The sequence below is a fragment of the Onychomys torridus genome, chromosome 14, assembly GCF_903995425.1.
Source record: "Onychomys torridus chromosome 14, mOncTor1.1, whole genome shotgun sequence".
Classification (NCBI taxonomy): Eukaryota; Metazoa; Chordata; class Mammalia; order Rodentia; family Cricetidae; genus Onychomys; species Onychomys torridus.
In genome coordinates, this window is record NC_050456.1 from 2,272,267 (window position 1) to 2,290,515 (window position 18,249).

The 18,249-nt window shown below is 47.8% G+C and overlaps 1 protein-coding gene and 1 long non-coding RNA gene across 15 annotated transcripts in view; one reads left to right on the forward strand and one right to left on the reverse strand.

Moving 5' to 3' along the window:
• Positions 1 to 1,746: 1,746 nt before the first annotated feature.
• On the reverse strand, positions 1,747 to 10,948 carry LOC118595214. 4 transcript variants are annotated; one of them, XR_004946493.1, is made up of 3 exons: positions 10,450 to 10,948; positions 3,279 to 3,362; positions 1,747 to 3,069 (listed from the first exon to the last, which is right to left on the reverse strand). It is a non-coding gene; the product is annotated as an uncharacterized LOC118595214 (long non-coding RNA). The 4 variants fall into 4 exon arrangements; XR_004946494.1 differs by having other exon boundaries at positions 3,191 to 3,362; XR_004946495.1 differs by having other exon boundaries at positions 1,747 to 2,322; positions 2,885 to 3,362.
• Atxn7l1 (ataxin 7 like 1) overlaps positions 9,930 to 18,249 on the forward strand; it is a 227,567-nt gene continuing 219,247 nt past the window's right edge. For 5 of the 11 annotated variants that reach the window (XM_036205547.1, XM_036205548.1, XM_036205552.1 and 2 more), the window contains exons 1-2: positions 10,318 to 11,244; positions 11,738 to 11,806. In XM_036205547.1, the coding sequence (XP_036061440.1) occupies positions 11,064 to 11,244; positions 11,738 to 11,806 (250 nt within the window). In that variant the 5' untranslated portion in view covers positions 10,318 to 11,063. Of the gene's footprint in view, positions 9,986 to 10,289; positions 11,245 to 11,737; positions 11,807 to 18,249 lie in introns of those variants that run through there. The other 6 variants (XM_036205553.1, XM_036205554.1, XM_036205560.1 and 3 more) reach the window with 4 other exon arrangements.

An 18,249-nucleotide genomic window follows, 5' to 3' on the forward strand; every position in this document is an offset into this window, starting at 1 on the left:
AATTAGAAGGATTAACAGGCATGGCTTTGTTGAATGAAGTGTGTCACTGGGGTGGGCTTTGAGGTTTCAAAAGTGCACACCAGGCCTAGGCTTGTGTGTGCTGGCTTTCTCTCTCTCTGTGTCTCTGTCTCTCTCTCTTTCTCTTAATCGGTGGGCCAAGATGCAGCTCTCAGCTCCTGCTGTGCATGCTGCCATGTGAGTTCAAGGCCAACCTGGTCTACAGGACAGGCTCCAAAGCTAAACACTGTCTTGAAAAAGTAAAAAACAAAAAACAAAACAAAACCCAAAAATAAAAACAAAACCCCCAAAACCCACACAAGCTGGTCCTTTTAGCTCTCATGCTGGCCCTCTCTAGGGGGGGGTTGGTGCACAGCATTTCGGTAGAGAAAAAGAATGAGTACAACCCATTCTTACTTGCAGTGACGTCTTGCAAAGTGACTAAATGCTTTCAGAGGGAGCTATGGACCCACCAAACTAGGAATAAAAACTGAGCTTCACACAGCTCTGATATTGGAGAATGGAACTCTAGGGTTTGAATGCATCAGGCAAGACTCTGACAGTTCCACAGGTTAAAAGTGTGGTCCTCTAAAAATTATGTAAGTGTGATGGTGGCACACACAAGTTTGAGGCCTGCCTGGTCTACAGAGCAAGTTCCAGGACAGCTAGAAACAAACAGAGAAACCTGGTCTCGAACCCCCTCCCCCACAACGTATAACTAGTTAGGCTTAGTGGTGCTCATCTACAATCCCAGCCCTTGGGAGGCTGAGGCCGGAGGATTACAGTTTCAAGTCCTGTCTTACACAGTGCAAGGTCAGCCTGGGCAGTGAGACCCTGCACACACACAGAAAGAGCAGGAGTTGTGGCTCAGTGGCAGAGCATTTGCTTGGAATGTGTGTGGCCCCTGGGTTCAGTCCCCAGTTCTACAAAACAAAAACAAGAAATTAAGATTGATATAGCCCAGATTATGGGAAAATAGGAATTCTGACACATTCAGAAAAGTTCAGCAATTTCAAAAATTTAAATGTATATTCCCTTGACATAGTGATTTCATTTGCAGAAAAGCCTCTTTAAAAAAACAACCAGAGAGGGCTAGGCACGGTGGCTCACACCTGTAATCCCAGCAAGAGGATTTCTACACATTCAAGGCCAGCCTGGGGCCACTTAGTGAATTCCAGGCCATCTTGAGCTATATATTAAAACCACCCCAAAAAGAAAATAAATGAATTGAATAATCAGGGATTATTCTACAAAATTAGCTACATAAAACATTCATTATAACTGTCAATAACACATTTTAAAATTTAAACCTAGGTTGGGGATTTAGCTCAGTGGTAGAGCGTGCAAGGCCCTGGGTTCGATCCCTAGCTCAAAAAAATCAAACCTAAACACTCATAATTGGGGATTAAAGATGTTATAGTTCAACAATAAACACTCATTGCAATGCTGTACTGTGATTGTTTAAAAAGCCATTTTATTAGCCTATATTAACTACTATGGTATATAGATTTAAATATATGAATTATATAGTATGTTTATATTAATGTTCATATATGTAGCTATGGATTGCTGTAATAAGTAAAGTGTCTTGGTTTGCAGAACAGGGATGTAAATGTCTATAAACATGATCAACAGGTATATGGTAGAGAGATACTGTGTGGATACCAATCCACTACCAACATGTCAAAAGTCTAACGTTTATTTCTAGGTTGATGATCATCCACAGGTATGCCTTTTCTTCCTTCGGAATTTTTTTTTTTTTTTTTTTTGGCACTAACTGCTCTCCATGCAGAAAGGTAGGGAGTGACTCTGGGAAATGCTCTTTAGCCGGGACATCGCTGTTGGCCAACGACCTCTACAGAATAAACAAAACAGTTGAAGAACATCACTCAGAATCGTGGTTGCGGTAGAATTACCCTCTGAGCTAAAACACTGGGTGTGCAAGGAGAAGCTGTTGATTTTGCTGTTGGTTTGACCAGCACAGGCCTCTCTGAGACTCTTATTCACCTACCCTGAGTGAATGTTGCCTTCTGTCCGTCTAGGAATGCCTGAGGACAGGCACTTCCATGGGGCCACCAAGCTGTAAGGCTTCTGTCACTTCAGTGGCTGTAACCGAGTGTCACAGTCTTGAGAAAGCATCGTTCTCACGTTGGATCATCATAGCCCTAATTTTAAGACTTCTTCTTGAAAGAAGTGTTATTTGTTCTGAGACAGGGTCTTGTGCATCCCAGGCTAACCTGAATTCCTGTGTGGTTGAGGATGACCTTGAATTTCCGGTGTCCCCACATCTGGTCCATCCAGTGCTGGGTTCTAGCACATGGCCTTCTGCATGCAAGAGAGGCACTCAGCAGACGGAGCCTCATCTGAGCCCTTTGAAGTCAGTATTGTTCAGGGAATTGCGTCAACTGAGAACACTGTATTCCTACCCACATCACATCACCTCATTGAGCGACTGTTGTCGGGACCCCATAGAACGCTCTCTCTCACCCCGTCTGGGCCTCCCCAGGGCTTGCCTGCTGTCCACTGAGGGCTAGGTTTGGGGGACCTACAGTCTGTGTCTCCAGCTGTTTGCTAAGGTGGCCACTGCCCCCATCTGCAGTGCTGGGCTACCATGCCACCATCTATTTATATCAGTCAGGCACGTCCTGCTCAGATCAGGTTTCTTTTCCCCAACCTTGGCTGCTCAGGGTGGCCACTGTCCCACTCAGTCCCCTGGGTCATTTATCTGTCTATCAGGCAAGGTGAGCTTGGCCAACTTCTCCGAAAATTCTAGAAAATGAGGTTGCTATTCCCTGAGATACCACAGACTAACTGGGGTAGTTTCTAACATGACATTAAATGAGATAATTCCTTCAGCAGATCATTATCTGAATGCCAGAATACTTACTTAGGAAAAAATATTGATTGCTGCTTTTTTCTTGTTTAAAAAGAAGGTCTTGCTTCATAGCTCAGGGTGGCCTTGATCTTGTGATCTTTTTGAAATTTCAGGCAAGCCTCACCATGCTTTAAGTAAGGCTTTCTTAATAGAAACAATCACATGGTCTTTTCCCAAAGGCCCTGGGCTGAGTCACACTAAAGACAGAGAACAAAGTGAGAGCTGAACAGTAGCGAGGGCTTGTGTAGAGGGGGATGTACTGGCACGAGGGTCAAAGTAGGGCAGGCTATGCCAAGCCCCTGCTGTCATTGTGCTCACCTCACAGTGACATTTTACTCATAATTTGATTCTCCCTGGATACAAAGGGACATGGAGCCCATCAGCTGACTGATGTTCCAACACCCACCTCTCAGGAGAGTCCAGCCCGTGCCAGTCCTTGGACTCCATCGCTGGTGGAGCAATGCTGATTGTTCAATCAATCTGGATCAATCTGTAATTGAAAACACAGGTGCTGATCCTCCCACTGTTGAATTTATTAAGCTGATGTATATGTCACTGTCTCCTCCTAGCCTAATGTAGGGTGAAATTAACCGGCATTAGAACCAAAGCCATCATATTCCATAACCCAAGGCACCGTATCTCTCGTTCATGAGAGTGCTCTTGGGAAATCGCCAGCTCGAAGGCTTTCCTAGGCACCGTTCTGTGGTGGTGGTCACATGGTGGTGATGGTCACAGTGGGGTGACTCCTGTTCTAGCAAAGTGTCAGTGGAGCTGGTGACTGATGCACAATCATCTCTCCTGCTGGCCCATCTAGTCCATCACAAGCCTCAGGAACACCTTCCATCTGGTAGAAGACAATCTGCACATTCCCGATGTCACCCCGCCACCATCTGCCAGGCAAGTTGTCATAAGAAATCTACGATGCCTGTCATGTGAATAGCGAGAAGAGGCACAGCTGTGCAGAGCACTGCAGCAGCACTGGGCAGGTGTTTGGCAACTAGGGGGTTGGGGAAAACAGCAGGAAGGAGTGTCCCTTGTAGACTCAATCTCATCATCCACGCATTGGAGATAAGGGCTGCCTGCAGTGTTGTGCCTAAGCACTGAGCAGCCCTCCATTTGGAAAGCAATGGCCTAGAATGATGCCATATTTACATAGCCATGTTCCCTTTAATTCCACAGGTACCTTCCAAACCACAGCACTATTTGGCTCTTCAAATGATGTCCATGAGAAGGGTTTGGGTCTCCCTTGTAATGGTGGGGTGTGATAAAAACCATGGCTGAAGTTAGGCTTTCACTGTCTGAAGAGAAGGGAAGCCTGACACTGGCTGCCAACACCAGGCTCTCCCCACCTCATGAGCGAAAGGTGTCAGGAGGTGCTGACTGCTGAGTAGCATCTGCCCCTGCATCCTGGCAGAGCCTCTTCTCACCATGACAGTGATGTCTCTGCACAGGACTGGTGTGAGAGAACACTGGGTGCTCCCACCCTTTCTTAAGTGTCAACTCGAGACCTAATGCCCCAGGGCGCAGTTGTGGCCAGGACTGTTCATGAAAAGCTTAAATCAGGAAATGAAATGACATACAGAAAACCTTCCAACTGGGCACTGGGTGGGAATGACTCCAGAGCCACCAGTGGTCACTCCAGCAGACACTCTCCTGGCTACTGAAGGTCTGACTGAAAGCCATGGGTCCACTTGTTTCTCTCCACTTCCTGTCCCCTCTTCGAGCCCAAGCAGCCAGCTCTACCGGAGGCCCACTTCTCTCTCTCCTGTACCCATGCCCCCAGTTTCTCCCATCTGGGATGACTGGCAGGTGGGCATGTCCACATGCCACCCCAACCCATACGCCCCCCCCCCAGCTTCCCTACCTCCACAGTGACATCTGTCATGGGTCACAGACTACACTGACACACAGGTGGAATCCTGAGTCCGTGCTAGGGAAGCAAGGCAGCCTCACGAATGGGGGCAATGAGGACATGGTGGGGCAGTCCTGGGCGGAAACGCCCATGTGATGGCACACAGAGGACAGCTCAAACCCCACAGCTCTGAGCGCATGTGCTGTGGATCTCTGCAGCATGTGGTGCCAAGGGCAACTTGGAAAGACCAGAAATTAACCTTTTTGTGGTAGTTTGAATGTAATTGGCCCCCATAGGCCTGTAAGGAGTGGCACGGTTGGGTGGCCTTGCTGGAGTAGGTGTGGCTTTGTTGGAGGAAGTGTGTCACTTGGTGGTGGGCTTTGAGGTCTCCAAAGATCCTCAGTTTACTTCCTGTTGCCTATGGATCAAGATGTAGAACTTTCAGCTATCTCTCTAGCACCATATCTGCCTGCATGCTGCCATGGGCATGCCACGTCATGGTGATAATGGACTGAACCTCTGAACTGTAAGCCAGCACCAATTAATGTTTTCCTTCAGAAGAGTTGCTGTGGTCATGGTGTCTCTTTACAGCAATAAAACCCTAACTAAGATGCTTTTAAATTTTGTTTGTGAGACAGAATCGTGCTATGTAGCTCAGGCTGGCCTGGAACTCAATACTGTTGCCTCAGCCTTCCAGGGGCCAGTGGACATTAACTTTTTGCCTTATATTACCCATCAAAAGAACTTGGATATTTAAATGTGAAACAAAAACTTGCCAAGCATAAAGAGAAACTGGAGGGTAAGACTCATGGACTTTAGGATGGGCAATTTCCTTAAGCAAGACACAAAGCGGTAGGCTCCAGGAGACCCAGATGTCTAAGCCCTTTGGAAAAGACAGATAGAAGGAGAAAAGTGGCACCATTTCCAAGCAGGCAGAAGTGCTGTGTGTCTGGAAGGCATAGAAAATTCCCTCAAATCAATACAAAGGCCTCAAAATGCCAACCACAAATCAACAGTCACAGCAGTTCAAAGAAAGAATAAAATGCACATTAAAAAAAAATGCTCAAAAGCACCCAAACTGAGGGAAATGCAAGCGAATAAGACACATTCCCCTCATAGTGCCAGCAGCTAGCATTTTGAAAACGTTGAGCATTAATGAGGTGTGAAGAGAAGGGCACACTTCTACACAGCTATGGGAGTCTGGACTGCTCAGCCACTTTAAAAGGTGATTTGGCAAGGCTCTTAAAATGGAAAGTGCATGTACCTGGCAATTCTGATTCTGGATAGAAATACTCCCTCTTGTGCCCACAAAGCATGTATAAAAATAAAAGTGCTGATCCCCCTGTCTTTCATAAAACCAGAACCCTAAAATATCTGTCAATTAGGTAACAGCTAAGGGAACTCTGGACCATTCCAGGGAATACTATGCAGCCATCAAAAGGAATGAGCTATTCCAAATGCAATGCCATGTAACAGTACATATGAAAAAGCAGGACTGAGGAAATGGTTCAGTCAGGAAAGGTTTGTGAAGATCTGAGCTAGAATTCCAGAACCCATCTAAAAGCTGAGTATGGTGGCACATGCTTGTACCTTAGTACTGGGGTGATGGAGATGAGCAGATCCCTGGGGCTTATTGGGCAGCCAGCCTAGCCCAATCAGTGAGCCCCAAGTGTCAATGAGAGACCCTGTTTTAAAAAACACAGTGGGAAGCTCCTGAGAAACAACATCTAGTGTGGGCCTCTATCCTTCACATAAGTACATGTGTACATACTCCCAGACAGAAACACAGAAAAGAAAACAAAATCTGCAGGAAAAATGACCACAAAATAAAGTGATTCACATTTTAAACACACAACAGTATTATCTATACCTCTAATAATCAAGGTGTCAGCAAGTGTATTGAAAATGGTGTGAAAAATGATACCAGGTCTAGGGACAGGAGTGGATGGCACGTCTTGGTCGCCAATGTGATATTATTCAGAACCATCTAGGAGGTAAGCCTCTAGGCTAAACAGAGGTGAAAAGACCCACTCTGAATGTGGGCAGCACCATGGGTGGGTAGGCCCTATTCATAAACAGGACAAAGCCAGCTGAGGACCAGTTTCATCCTGGCACTGAGTCCTGAGTTTGGACAGGATGTGACAAGCTGCCTCGCTGTCCTGTTGTCCCACCATCCCTGCCCTGACAGACTAGTACCCCCTTCCACTGTGGGCTGCACGGAACCCACCTTAGTTCCTGTTCTAGTTGTGCTAAGACATCAAGACCAACTAATGAAAGGGTTTATTTGCAGCTCACGGTTTCAGAGGGTGAGTCCACGGCCATCGTGGTGGGAAGCATGGCAGCAGGCATGACATAGAAGTATCAGCTGGAAGCTCACATCTTGAGATACAGCTACAAGGCAGAAAAGCTAACTGGGAATGGCTGGGCTTTGGAAATACCAAAGACCCCACCCCAAAGTGACACACCTCCTTCCACAAGACCACGCATCCTAATCTTCCCACACAGTTCCAACTGGCAACGACACATTCAAACCACCACAAAATCCTTCCTCTCTTCATTTTGCTTTGTCAGAGAGAGAAGAGTAACTAAGGCAGGAGAGGTAACACCCAGGGGCCGTGTAACGGGGTAGGATCTGTCCTCTATCATTTCACTACCAGAAGCAGAACACTTTTTAGACGCCAATATTCAACTTCTTTTGTAAGAAGCAAGAAACTTGAAGACAAAAACAATGTGTAGAGATCCTGTTCTGCTCTCCATTATCGGCCCTTGTTTTTGTGAGGCAAAGGTAGCTTTGTTCCCAGTGGAAAAGCTCCTGCAGAGGGTTCACCATATGCTGGGAGGGCTACCCTGGGCTGCCACACCAGAAACGTTTGGGACAGAAGTTCCAGAGCTTCTACTGGAAGCAGTCACATCCAAGTGCTGGCCTCTTTCCAACTTCCGGTTGCCACTCACAACATCTCATGCATCCTGACTGAAGAAACTATAGGCCAGTGTGGGAGGCGGAGGCAGGGAGATTGCTGAGAGGTCACACTGAGTGTGAGGCTATCCTGGGCTATGGTGTAATAGCCCATCTCAAAAAACAAACAAGCAAACAAACAAAAACCAAACAGAAACAAACAAAACAAAACAAAGCTAATGAAACAACCAAGGGAGAGAAGAGGGGGGGGGGAGAGGGAGAGAGAGAGGGAGAGAGAGAGAGGGAGGGAGAGAGAGGGAGGGAGAGAGAGAGAGACAAAGGGGGGGAGGGAGAGAGGGAGAGAGAGAGGGAGAGAGAGAGAGAGAGAGGGAGAGAGAGAGAGGGAGAGAGAGAGAGAGAGAGGGAGAGAGAGGAGGAAGAGAGAGAGAGGGAGGAGAGAGAGGGAGGGAGAGAGAGACAGAGAGGGAGAGAGAGAGGGAGGGAGAGAGAGACAGAGAGAGAGGGGGGAGGGAGAGAGGGAGAGAGAGAGACAGGAAGAGAGAGAGAGAGGGAGGAGAGAGAGAGGGAGAGAGAGAGAGGAGGAAGAGAGAGAGAGAGGGAGGAGAGAGAGAGCGGGAGGGGGAGAGAGAGACAGAGAGGGAGAGAGAGAGAGAGAGAGAGAGAGAGAGAGAGAGAGAGAGAGAGAGAGGGGAATCACAGCAAAAGTGTCTGACGACTCACATCAGACCTCGTGCCCAGGGCTCAGCACCCCTAATTTCACCTAATATAGTAATCTCAAGAGAACAGCAGCTTTGTTGCCCACTTAACAGAACAAGAAGGAGAGGTTTAGCTGGATTCAGGATCTCAAAACCAAATGCCCAAACTGCAGTGGATGCCACTGACTTCAAGCCCTGGGTCAGGCCTCCTCCTCAAACAGCCGCCCCAACCACACTAAACAGTGAGGCTGGCTTTGCTTCAATTTGTACATCAATATTCAATTTCCTCCCATTCAAGCTGAGGGATAAAGAAGGGCTACCATTTCTCCTGTGTGGCCCTGGCGATCTACCAAGTCTGGTCCATAGTGAGTAGAGAAGTCGTCTGTACACCACAGTGGCCAGAAGCCCGAGGCACTGAAGTCCAGTGGCTCTGCCAGGAATAAGGGGATTGTAAGGCAGATGACATCCCCATGGAGGCAGTCCCACCCCGTCAGAGTGCAGATGTCCTGGTTTCCTGAACTTTACTTATAAGCAGAATCTGTGTTCATCACGTCAGCTTATGGCTGGGGCTCTAGTGTTATTAGTCAGCAAAGGCCTGGAATTCCTTTCTTCCTCCAGCTGGTGTTCCTGGGGTGTTTCATGCTAGTCCTGTTTCTAATCCATCACCAGACAGCAGCACAAGAAAGAGCAGGCAACGTGGTCCAACTAGCAAGGTGGGTGGTATACTTGCTTTCCTGATGCTGAGAACTCTTAGAAAAACCAATGGTATAGCAAAGTTCCCCCAACGTCTGATGCTCAGGGAAATTTAGCAAGAAGAAAGGCAGATGGGATAGATGGATTCATTTAAGTCAAGGAACAACATCAAACCATTCTGGGGACATTTCCTCTGAATGGAACATGGTTTTCCCTAGCTGCTTCCAGCTAACTCCCAACCAGGGTCCTACTAGGTCACAGCTAAGCCACATTCCGCACCCACACACGCGCTTATGCGCAAAGGAGCCTCTGCGTGGTCCCCTTTCCTTGGCAAGACCAGACCTCAGCTTACTATAAATCCTTTCCAGTTTCCAAGATGCAAAGCAGTTTCCATTTTCTTGATGACACATTTTCTGATCACTCCTAGCTCATTTCCAGTTCCTCCAAGGAACTGGCTCAGCCATGAAATTCCACACCACTTTCATACTGGTATCACTGTGCATGTGTCATGCTCTCCCAGAAGAATTAAGCTTGATCATTCTCCAACTGCAGTTCTGTTGGGTCTCCCGGTCCCCCTGTGTGTGAACAACTGGTCCATGAGAAACAAGGTTGTTTGAAAAGATGTCTGGATGAAGAAATGACAAGAACAGTGCCTGGCTTATGTAAGATGTCAAGTATGATACACAATTCCCACACTACAAGTATTTAACATAGGAATTCCTTACCCACTTGTCCCTTAGCTAGCAATTCATCCAAGAAAGCTAACCGAGGCAGGCCCATTTGCACACACATGACAGCCGAAACAAGCCTGCACATCCTCCCTTCATCACCCCATCCTAATGCTGGTTTTGAGGTGCACGGTGCCGAGTGCCAGGACGTCCCAGTCCCACCAGAATACATCTCAGAATCAAGCAACGCTTCGGTGTAGGGCCAAAGGGTTCTCGGGAACAGCAGCGGTAAGAATGGAAGGATGCTGGACACACTGAAAAGTTATTGATTGTGGGGTAAGGGTGTCTTTACAGTTTATGTAGAAAATTCCTACTAAGTAAACAATTTTAAAGAGATAACACTAGATGTTAAAAGGTCTCAGTTACCTGCCCCTAGGGTCAGTCGGGACATCTCAAAGCACCAGGAGTCCACACTCTGGGGAGTCGGGTTCCCGTGGGATGCCTGGTGGCCCTGCCGCCCTGCACGCTCGGTAGGAAGCGCGCTGGGTCTGAGGGAAGGGCCAGGTTTCCTCCCCCAAGAGCGTAGAGCTCGCTCAGGCGCTGGTGTTTGCGGAGCAAAGTCTCTGCGGTGGCTCTGCCAGCGGGGACACGCGTCGCTCAGACGCTCCGGGTCACCAGAGCCAAACTGAATTTGGAATTTTGCCTGCCCCGCAGCCCGGGAGGGGATGTCCGCTCCCTTCGCCCCTACTCACCTGCTTCTCTGAGCCACGTCATTTTCCTCTTTGCTTCTGGCTCCCGAAGGAATCTGTGCAGCGACCGGGTTCCAAGGCTCACCAGAAGAGACAGGGTGGTAAGGTAGTGGGAGGTGCACTCGCCAGAGTCCCCACCCTGCCCTGGGGGGTTGGGGTGGAGGGGTGCAGAACAGCCGATCTGGTCCCCACTAAGCCCCGGGTATCCTTCGGCGACATCGCACGATAGGTGACTGGGACCCCGGGAGGAAGGGACATGCAGCGGGCAAAACTTTGGGTCCTCCAGTGGCGACTGCGGGAAAGGCCGCCTTTACTTCTGCCCGGGGTCGTTCCAGTTGCGGGGTTGCTGGCTGGGCAAGGCGGCGGTGCGCAGCACTCTGGCTCGAGGCGACCCTGCCCGGCTGAACCCGCGCGCCTCTCGGCCTCTGCACCGCTCTGCGCTCCGCCAGCCTGACTGAGCGCTCTCGGGGCCCCCCGCTCACTCCGCGCCTCTCTGGCGCCCCCAGCGGCCACGCGCAGCACAGCGGGGCCGGGCAGGGCCGAGCGCGCCCCGCCTCCTGCCTCCTCCGCCGCCCTCCTCCCTCTCGCAGAGCACTCAATGTCGGAACGTTCCGAAGATGACGTCGGAGCGTTCTCGAATCCCGTGTCTCTCGGCTGCTGCTGCCGAAGGAACAGGGAAAAAGCAACAAGAAGGAACAGCAATGGCGACACTGCACCGCAAAGTGCCCAGTCCGGAGGCGTTTCTGGGCAAACCCTGGTCCTCCTGGATCGACGCCGCCAAATTACACTGCTCCGACAGTAAGAACCCCACCGCCTGCTCCTCCTTTTATTATCCTGTAACCTTTCCATTCACCTAGAGCCACTGGGAAAAGTGTGTGTGTGTGAGAGAGAGAGTGGCCCCCGGCGTCCTCCATGCTTCTCCCTCTCTCTCTAAATAAATACACACAGACACATACCATCAGAACACAGAGAGGCCCGGCTGCCAGCAAGGCTGTCTGTCTGTCTGTGTCCAGCTCCCTGGGGCAGGCAGCCCGCGGGGTGGGCTTTCGCAGCCCCACGGTGGTATCTGTTTAAAAGGCGACTCTGTTGCTGCTTGCATAGTTTATTTGGTACCTATCTGGGCCAGGTAGATGGACTCGGGAGAAAATGTTGCATTGTCAATTTTTGCAAGATTTTCAGATACAGTATTTATATCGATCTGTTTGCCAATAAACACTCCCCCCCCCCCCGACTTTGGCTTTCCCCCCCTTTTTTCCTCATTTTCTTTTCTCCTTTTCTTTTTCATCTGCAGATGTAGATTTAGAAGAGGCTGGAAAAGAGGGTGGCAAAAGCAGGGAGGTTATGAGGCTTAATAAAGAAGGTAAGTGGAGCTCTTGGCATTTTAGTGTTAGCGTGTGTGGCAGTCTTCACAGGCTTTGGAATATAATGTGAATTGTTCTGCTGGGTACAGAGTGACTAAGGCTTGTCAAAAACTGAGCACGCCCGGTGACTACTGTTTCACTGTTAACTTCCTTCCAAGTATAAACACAACTGGGGTGGGGGATGCAGACTGGGAGAGGGAGGATGGAGGCAGAAGTTTACCACACGCCACTGGAGTCCACATCTGAACCTCCTAATGGTATCTGCCATTCTCCTTGAAGCACCATTGGCCACTAGTGGTGGTGGGGTGTGAAATCCCTGTGTGAGGCACCCTTCACAAGCATTCCAGCCTCTCTTGTGTGTAAATTCACAAGTTGTAAGGAACCCCACATGGTCAGTCACTCCAGCCAGCAGCTACTTCTCCACTCTCACTGAAAACCATTGTGCGTGACAAGCCTTGGCTGCAAGTGACATTTTGTGTCTGGTCGAAGATTGTAGGGGCATCAATATGTGCAGATCCCTAGCCAATCTGTGCTTCCCAGCATGCAAATATGATACCTGAAAGAGACAGATGATCTCGGGTCTGGGCCTGTGAATGAAACCCATAATGCCAGACCTGGGGATCACATACCCATGGTTGTGTAAGTCAGTTTTGCTGTTTGCAAGCCCACCATTTGGCACTCTGGCCTCTGGGTTCAAATGGAGCTACTCTGGAGGCCACTTTTCTGCTTAGAGAAAAGATGGGTTCATTTGAATTGTGATGCACCATTGGATATACAACTGTCTGAGGTTGGCCGTGGGAGGAAGGTGCAGGAGATCGCTGGGAGGTGTTAAAAAAGTTCAGACATGACCATAGGAGCATTTTCTTGTTATCCATGAATGGAGAAAACCCATTTGACAGACTAGTCCACTGATGACAAGGGGGTGTTACCTGAAAAGGTGGATGGAACCTGCTTGAAAGGTGGACCTCAGTTTGCAGACTGACACCCAAGACTGTTGGTTTTCAGTGCCCCATCAACTCTTGACTATCCAGTGAGGAAAATTTGTTCCTCCAGAAAGAATAATGCGGAGGTTAAAATGTGTATTCAAGGGTGGTTCTCTGGCTCCATGTGTCTGCTAATTAAGTACTTTGGGAACAAAACAGCATTCTAAAGATGTTTGCCTCTAAATATCTTAGCGTGATTTTGACGTGTGTGTTTAGGATGCATAAGGGAATGATGTCAAGGGGGCTCCTGACAAGTGGCAGCTTATCTGTGCTAAATGTCCACGTGTGCTGGCGGTGGAAAGGGATCCCTGGTGGTCACTTCACGGGAAACTCTTGAGGTCTTGAACCACTCAGAGAGCTGAGCTCTCAAACCACGAGATTTGTTGCTACGATGAAGGCGCAAAAGCCTGTATGTTAAAGTTGACGAAAGGCTGCAGCGTCATGGGATTGGCACCTGGCAGGCCTGGGTGATGCATTGGGATTCTCTGGCCACTGCTATCTATTTCTAAATAATCATGTTCCCAGATTCTCTTTGCTGCATGAGAAATGGATTCTTTTAAGGGCAAATGAAAAGCTGTCCTTCCCTCAGAAGTCGCAGATGTTACATCTGGCTTATCACGTCCTCTGTCCTGTAAAGGTACAAAGATTTTGCATTCTAGTTGAATGCATCTTTATGGAGGATACCCACTGTGCGGTGTGCCATGTGGTTGGCCTACATAGCCACGCATGGACTTCCTCTCTTTGTTGTGGGCCTGGTGGAGTGGCCTTGGGTGAGAAGTTGAGAGGTTCCTGAGGTCATCCTGGTATAGGAGCTTAGCTTTCCTTATAGGGAAAGAAAAAGTATGTGCAACAAATCTGTGTTCCGTGGTAAGAACTTCAAGGTTGGGCTGGGACTCTGTCAGAGTGTTTGGTCACGTCGGGCCTCCTTGTTGGAATCATCAGGTGGGAGGCCTTAGGGTGGGTAGATATTTGTGGAGGGTTGTTGCAGGACACAAAGTGGCCCTTGTGGGACGCTGGGGATCTGTGTTTATGAATATACATGACTGGTGCAGTTGGCTAGAAGCAGGTCTTGAGAAGACATGTGGTAATAAAAGAATAAAAATTTAGGGTTGGATTGACTGTTGTGGTGTCAAATATATAACATAAAACTTACTGTATTAAGCTCTTCTGAGTATAGAGCCTAGTGGTATTTACAACCACCACCACCTCATTTCCCAGCCTTTTTACCATCTCAGGCAGAAACTCTGTACCAGCATATGCATATGATGACTTCCCATGTCCCCTTGCCCTCAGGCCCGGCATCTCCCATTCTCTTTCTGTCTCTGTGAAGCTCTCTGTTCTAGAGTCCTCGTGTAAGCTGAATCACACAATATTTGTCATCTCTGTTGTCTTCTTTCTCGTGTGCATTCAGGATTCATCCACATTATAGGAGGTATTGGTACATTCCTAATGTACAGTCCTGTTCCCTTCTATTTATACTACTCACCCGTTGGATATGTGGGTCACTTCCACCTTTGACTATTGTGAATACTGCTTCTTTGAGCACTGGTGTGATGCAATCATTTTTAGACTGAAGTCAGAGAGGGAAGTTGGGCTGGAAATATAAAACAAGAATCATGTGCCTTCTGAGCTTCCTCACCACTGATTTGGTAGATACCATAGGCACGCACAGAATTTCAGAATAACCTGGAGTTTGCGGTATCATTCCTGGTGCGTCCCTTGTCTCACTAACCTTCCTTTGCTTTGATTTGTCAGTCACCTGTGTTGATTAGGAATGGTTAGCTCTGAAGTCTGCTCATCAGCTTTCTTATTCCCTCTAAAACTGTAGTTACAAAGAACTCAGCCAAGGCATTTGAATTGTAAACTGTTGCTAATTCCTTTTGGCCTGGGCTTATGAGGGTTGCCTTAGAGCAGCTTCCCTGCAAGATGAACCAGGGAGAACTGGGAGCCAGCTCCCCACTTAGGCCCTAGGGAGAGCTTCACTCCTCTGGGCTGATTCTCCAGCTGTAAAGCAAGGGGTTTGGGACTAACTGCCCACCACAATCCCTCTGAGACTTCTTACCCAGGCTTCACTAGTGACTGTCGCTACCTTTAAGATGCACTCATGCTGAACAGCCTGACTCCAAAGAAACTTAAAAAAAAGAAAGAGAAAAAAAAAAAAAACAAACAACAACATCAAAACCCCTCACATTAAAAAAAACAAAACAACACAACACAACAAAGCATCCTTAAATGACTTCAGAAATTGAAAATAACTGGGGGTAGTTTCTCAGTTTTTAAAAGTTTATCTCAATGTTGACAAAAAAAAAAATTCACTGTGTAGTCTGCTTACTAGAAATGGTTGTGAGTGACTTGGGGTCTTCAGTGGCTGAATCCAGACCCCACGGAAGAGAGGAGCTGAGTCCAGACCCCACAGAAGAGAGGGGCTGAGTCCAGACCCCACAAGTCCAGACCCTACGGAAGTAGAGGACCCACCAAATATGTGTTCTCCCTATGAAGAGCACTCTGGACTCAACTTGAGACTGTCAAGCCCTAAGCTTTGCTCAGAAGAGGGTCCCAGGAACCTTGCTGGCCCAATCTTCATGAGAACTGGGCTATGATAGAAAATTCCAAGGAAGGCTGTTTTTCTAGGCTAACTCTGTCTGTCACACTCTTCTATCCTCTAGCTTGGAAGGGGTCACCTGAAGACTTTTCCCAAGTGAAAGTCTTACTCAATTTGGGAAGATGTTCTCATTACTAAGGACCTCAACCACCTTTGTAAGAAGAAATGCCAACTTATAGACAAAGAGTGCGGTCCATGTATCTCAGAAGTGCCCTTAACTATAAAACATGTTAGCCAGAAGTGTGAATGAGATAATAGAAGAGAGTTCAGCATATTTAGTAGGTGCTGAATGCATGCCTGTTTTTATTCTTTTTTTATTATTACAACTATTACCATCATTTATTGCTGAAACTAGTTCAGTAAAATGGTATAATTTTAATTACCATGAATTTTTAAGTCATCTGTGGTAAAAAGAAAAGACATACTGTATGAAGAACTCCAATTTTGGAGCAAAGTGTGCTGTAATTATGAAACTTAATGGTTTAAAAACAATTTATGTGGACATAGTATTTTTCATAGACTAAAGCTAAGAAGTGGGTTTTGTCAAAAGCAGAAGAAAAATACTTAGGCAGTTCATGGCTTCAGAACATGAATTTTTTTTTCACTCTTTCTGGTAGCTTCTGAGCTCTACAAAAATACATTTGAAATGATAAGTTGTTTCATTTATTATGGAGAAAAGTGAGTCCTCTAAGGACATTTCTGGGCCCTTTGGAAGCCCGTACTTGGGCAGGAGTGTGTCTAAGGTTTCCAGCATTTCATTTGGTGAAGGTAAATGTAAAATGCTTCCAGTGGCAAAGTGAGCTGGACCAGAGAAGGCATGCTGTGCAAGTGCTCCCGAGACACTGGAAGAGCAGGGAATGTGAGAATGAGCTCTGGGTGGGCTCCTGGTTAGGGCTGGAAGGGAGCAGCTTAGAGGGGAAAATGGCAGCTGGCCTGGGAAGATGATGTATTCTTACGACCCAAGCCAGGGAAGCTAGAGACAAGCCATGGAGATTTATGGGAAACTGTCTTCAGCTTCTTTATCATTACACAGACAACTCTGTTATCTATGCTAATAGGAGATGGGAAGGCCCGAGTCTGCAGATTACACCGATAAACCTCATTTTCACTATTAATTTCAACTTTGTTCTCAGTTACACCTGTCCTCCTCCACTTTGCTGGGAGCAGCAAGATTTGTTTATGGTGGCCTTTCAGTGGCTTCTCTGTTGCCCTGGACTTGCGGAAGGACAGGAGAGAGGGAGAGGCAGGCAGCTCAGGTGGTGGAGAGCGAGAAGAAAAGGAGAAGTGAGGTGTTGGGAAAATAAGGCTCACAGTACTGTGCATCTGACAAGCAGGGCGGCTGAGCTGAGAAGGTGCACCAGACCGTCCACTCGGGGAAATGCAAAGCTTTGGAAAAGAGTATCTCTTGGAAGTTACGAGAATTTCCTCGTGCCTAGATCCTATGTGGAGAATGTGGTGTGGCTTTCCTTTCCTCTAGAACAGGAAGTTGGCTTGGAAACTGTATACAAAATATTACTGTCAAGGTTTGAGTTAGATTGGGCCTTCACCTTCTATAATAATAGTAGATTTTTTGTTTATTCTTTAGCTTTGAAGATGTAGACCTTAAATTCATCTAAAATCTACTTAAAAATAATCTCCGAGTTACAGAATTCAAGAGTATATCCTTTACTGGAAAGTCTCTCACGCATCCATTTGTTTCTGTATCTTTCCAAAGATATCCTTGGGTGGATTGAAATAAATACATGCATACTTCCATGGCCTCTCTACTGTACGAGTGACAGCTCCCAGCTACAGTCTAGCATCTTGCCATTTCTCTCTGTCTTGGAGGACTGTCTGTTAGTGTAAGGATGTAAGGACAGTATAAGGCCTGGTCTTCTGAGGTACCTGTGTATAGGAAGGTGCTGTGCCTTTTTGGCTTCCTTCATACACGGAATCCACTCTCCCACCCACCCCTGCAGTGCCAGCTCTGGGATGACTCAGGGACACAATCATGGTAGACACAGTGCCCCTTCCCTGGGAGTTCTTCCTGCCTGGCAGTAACCTCAGACAACAAAAAAGCCACAGTGATTGTGAGGGGTGCCCTGACAGAGAAAGCAGGGGTGTTGTTGGAGAGCATGAGAGGAGGGTCAGATTTAGGTTAGACTCTCCCAGAAGAAGTTTTACGTCAGCTAAAACCTGTAGGATAATGGAAGTTCTCATTGTGTGGACCTGGACAAGGTGGAGCTGAGCAAAACAGTATATGTGAATGCCCAAAGTACAAGAGAATGTGGAATGTTCTAGAACTCAAAAGGTTTTATTGCTGGAGGGAAGCTGGCAGAACAGAGGTGTCCGTTTTCTCACCAGTGACAATGATGACATTTTGAGCCAAGCATTTATTGTGACAGGGAGCATCATGTGCTGCTCATTGGTTTCTGGCAGTGACCCCTACCCCTCCAACTGTAGACAACCAAAATGTCTCTCTACATGTGCCGGGGAGGCAGAGTGATCTGGTAGAGAGTCACCAGGATAAAGCGAAGCTGGAGAAGTAAGAATACAGGGAAACAGTGAGAGAAAAATGCAGGGGTATTTTGCTACTCTTCCTTGCCTTGGGCCTGCAGCCCATATATGAGTCAGCCTTACCAACTGCCCAACAGGGCAAGCGGACTGCGGGGCCAAGTTTGAGAGTCTGAGAGAGAGAAGGCTCGTCTCTCCAGGAGACCTCCCAAAGTCTCCCAGCCCGTGGCTCCATCTGAGGTCAGCAGTGACAGTGACACCTGTTCCAACTAGCCCCGCCCTCCCTCACTATGGTGACAGGAGGATTCTGATAATGGAGGTTTGGAATTCAGTGGTCCCTGATGTCAGAAGCACCCCGGCAAAG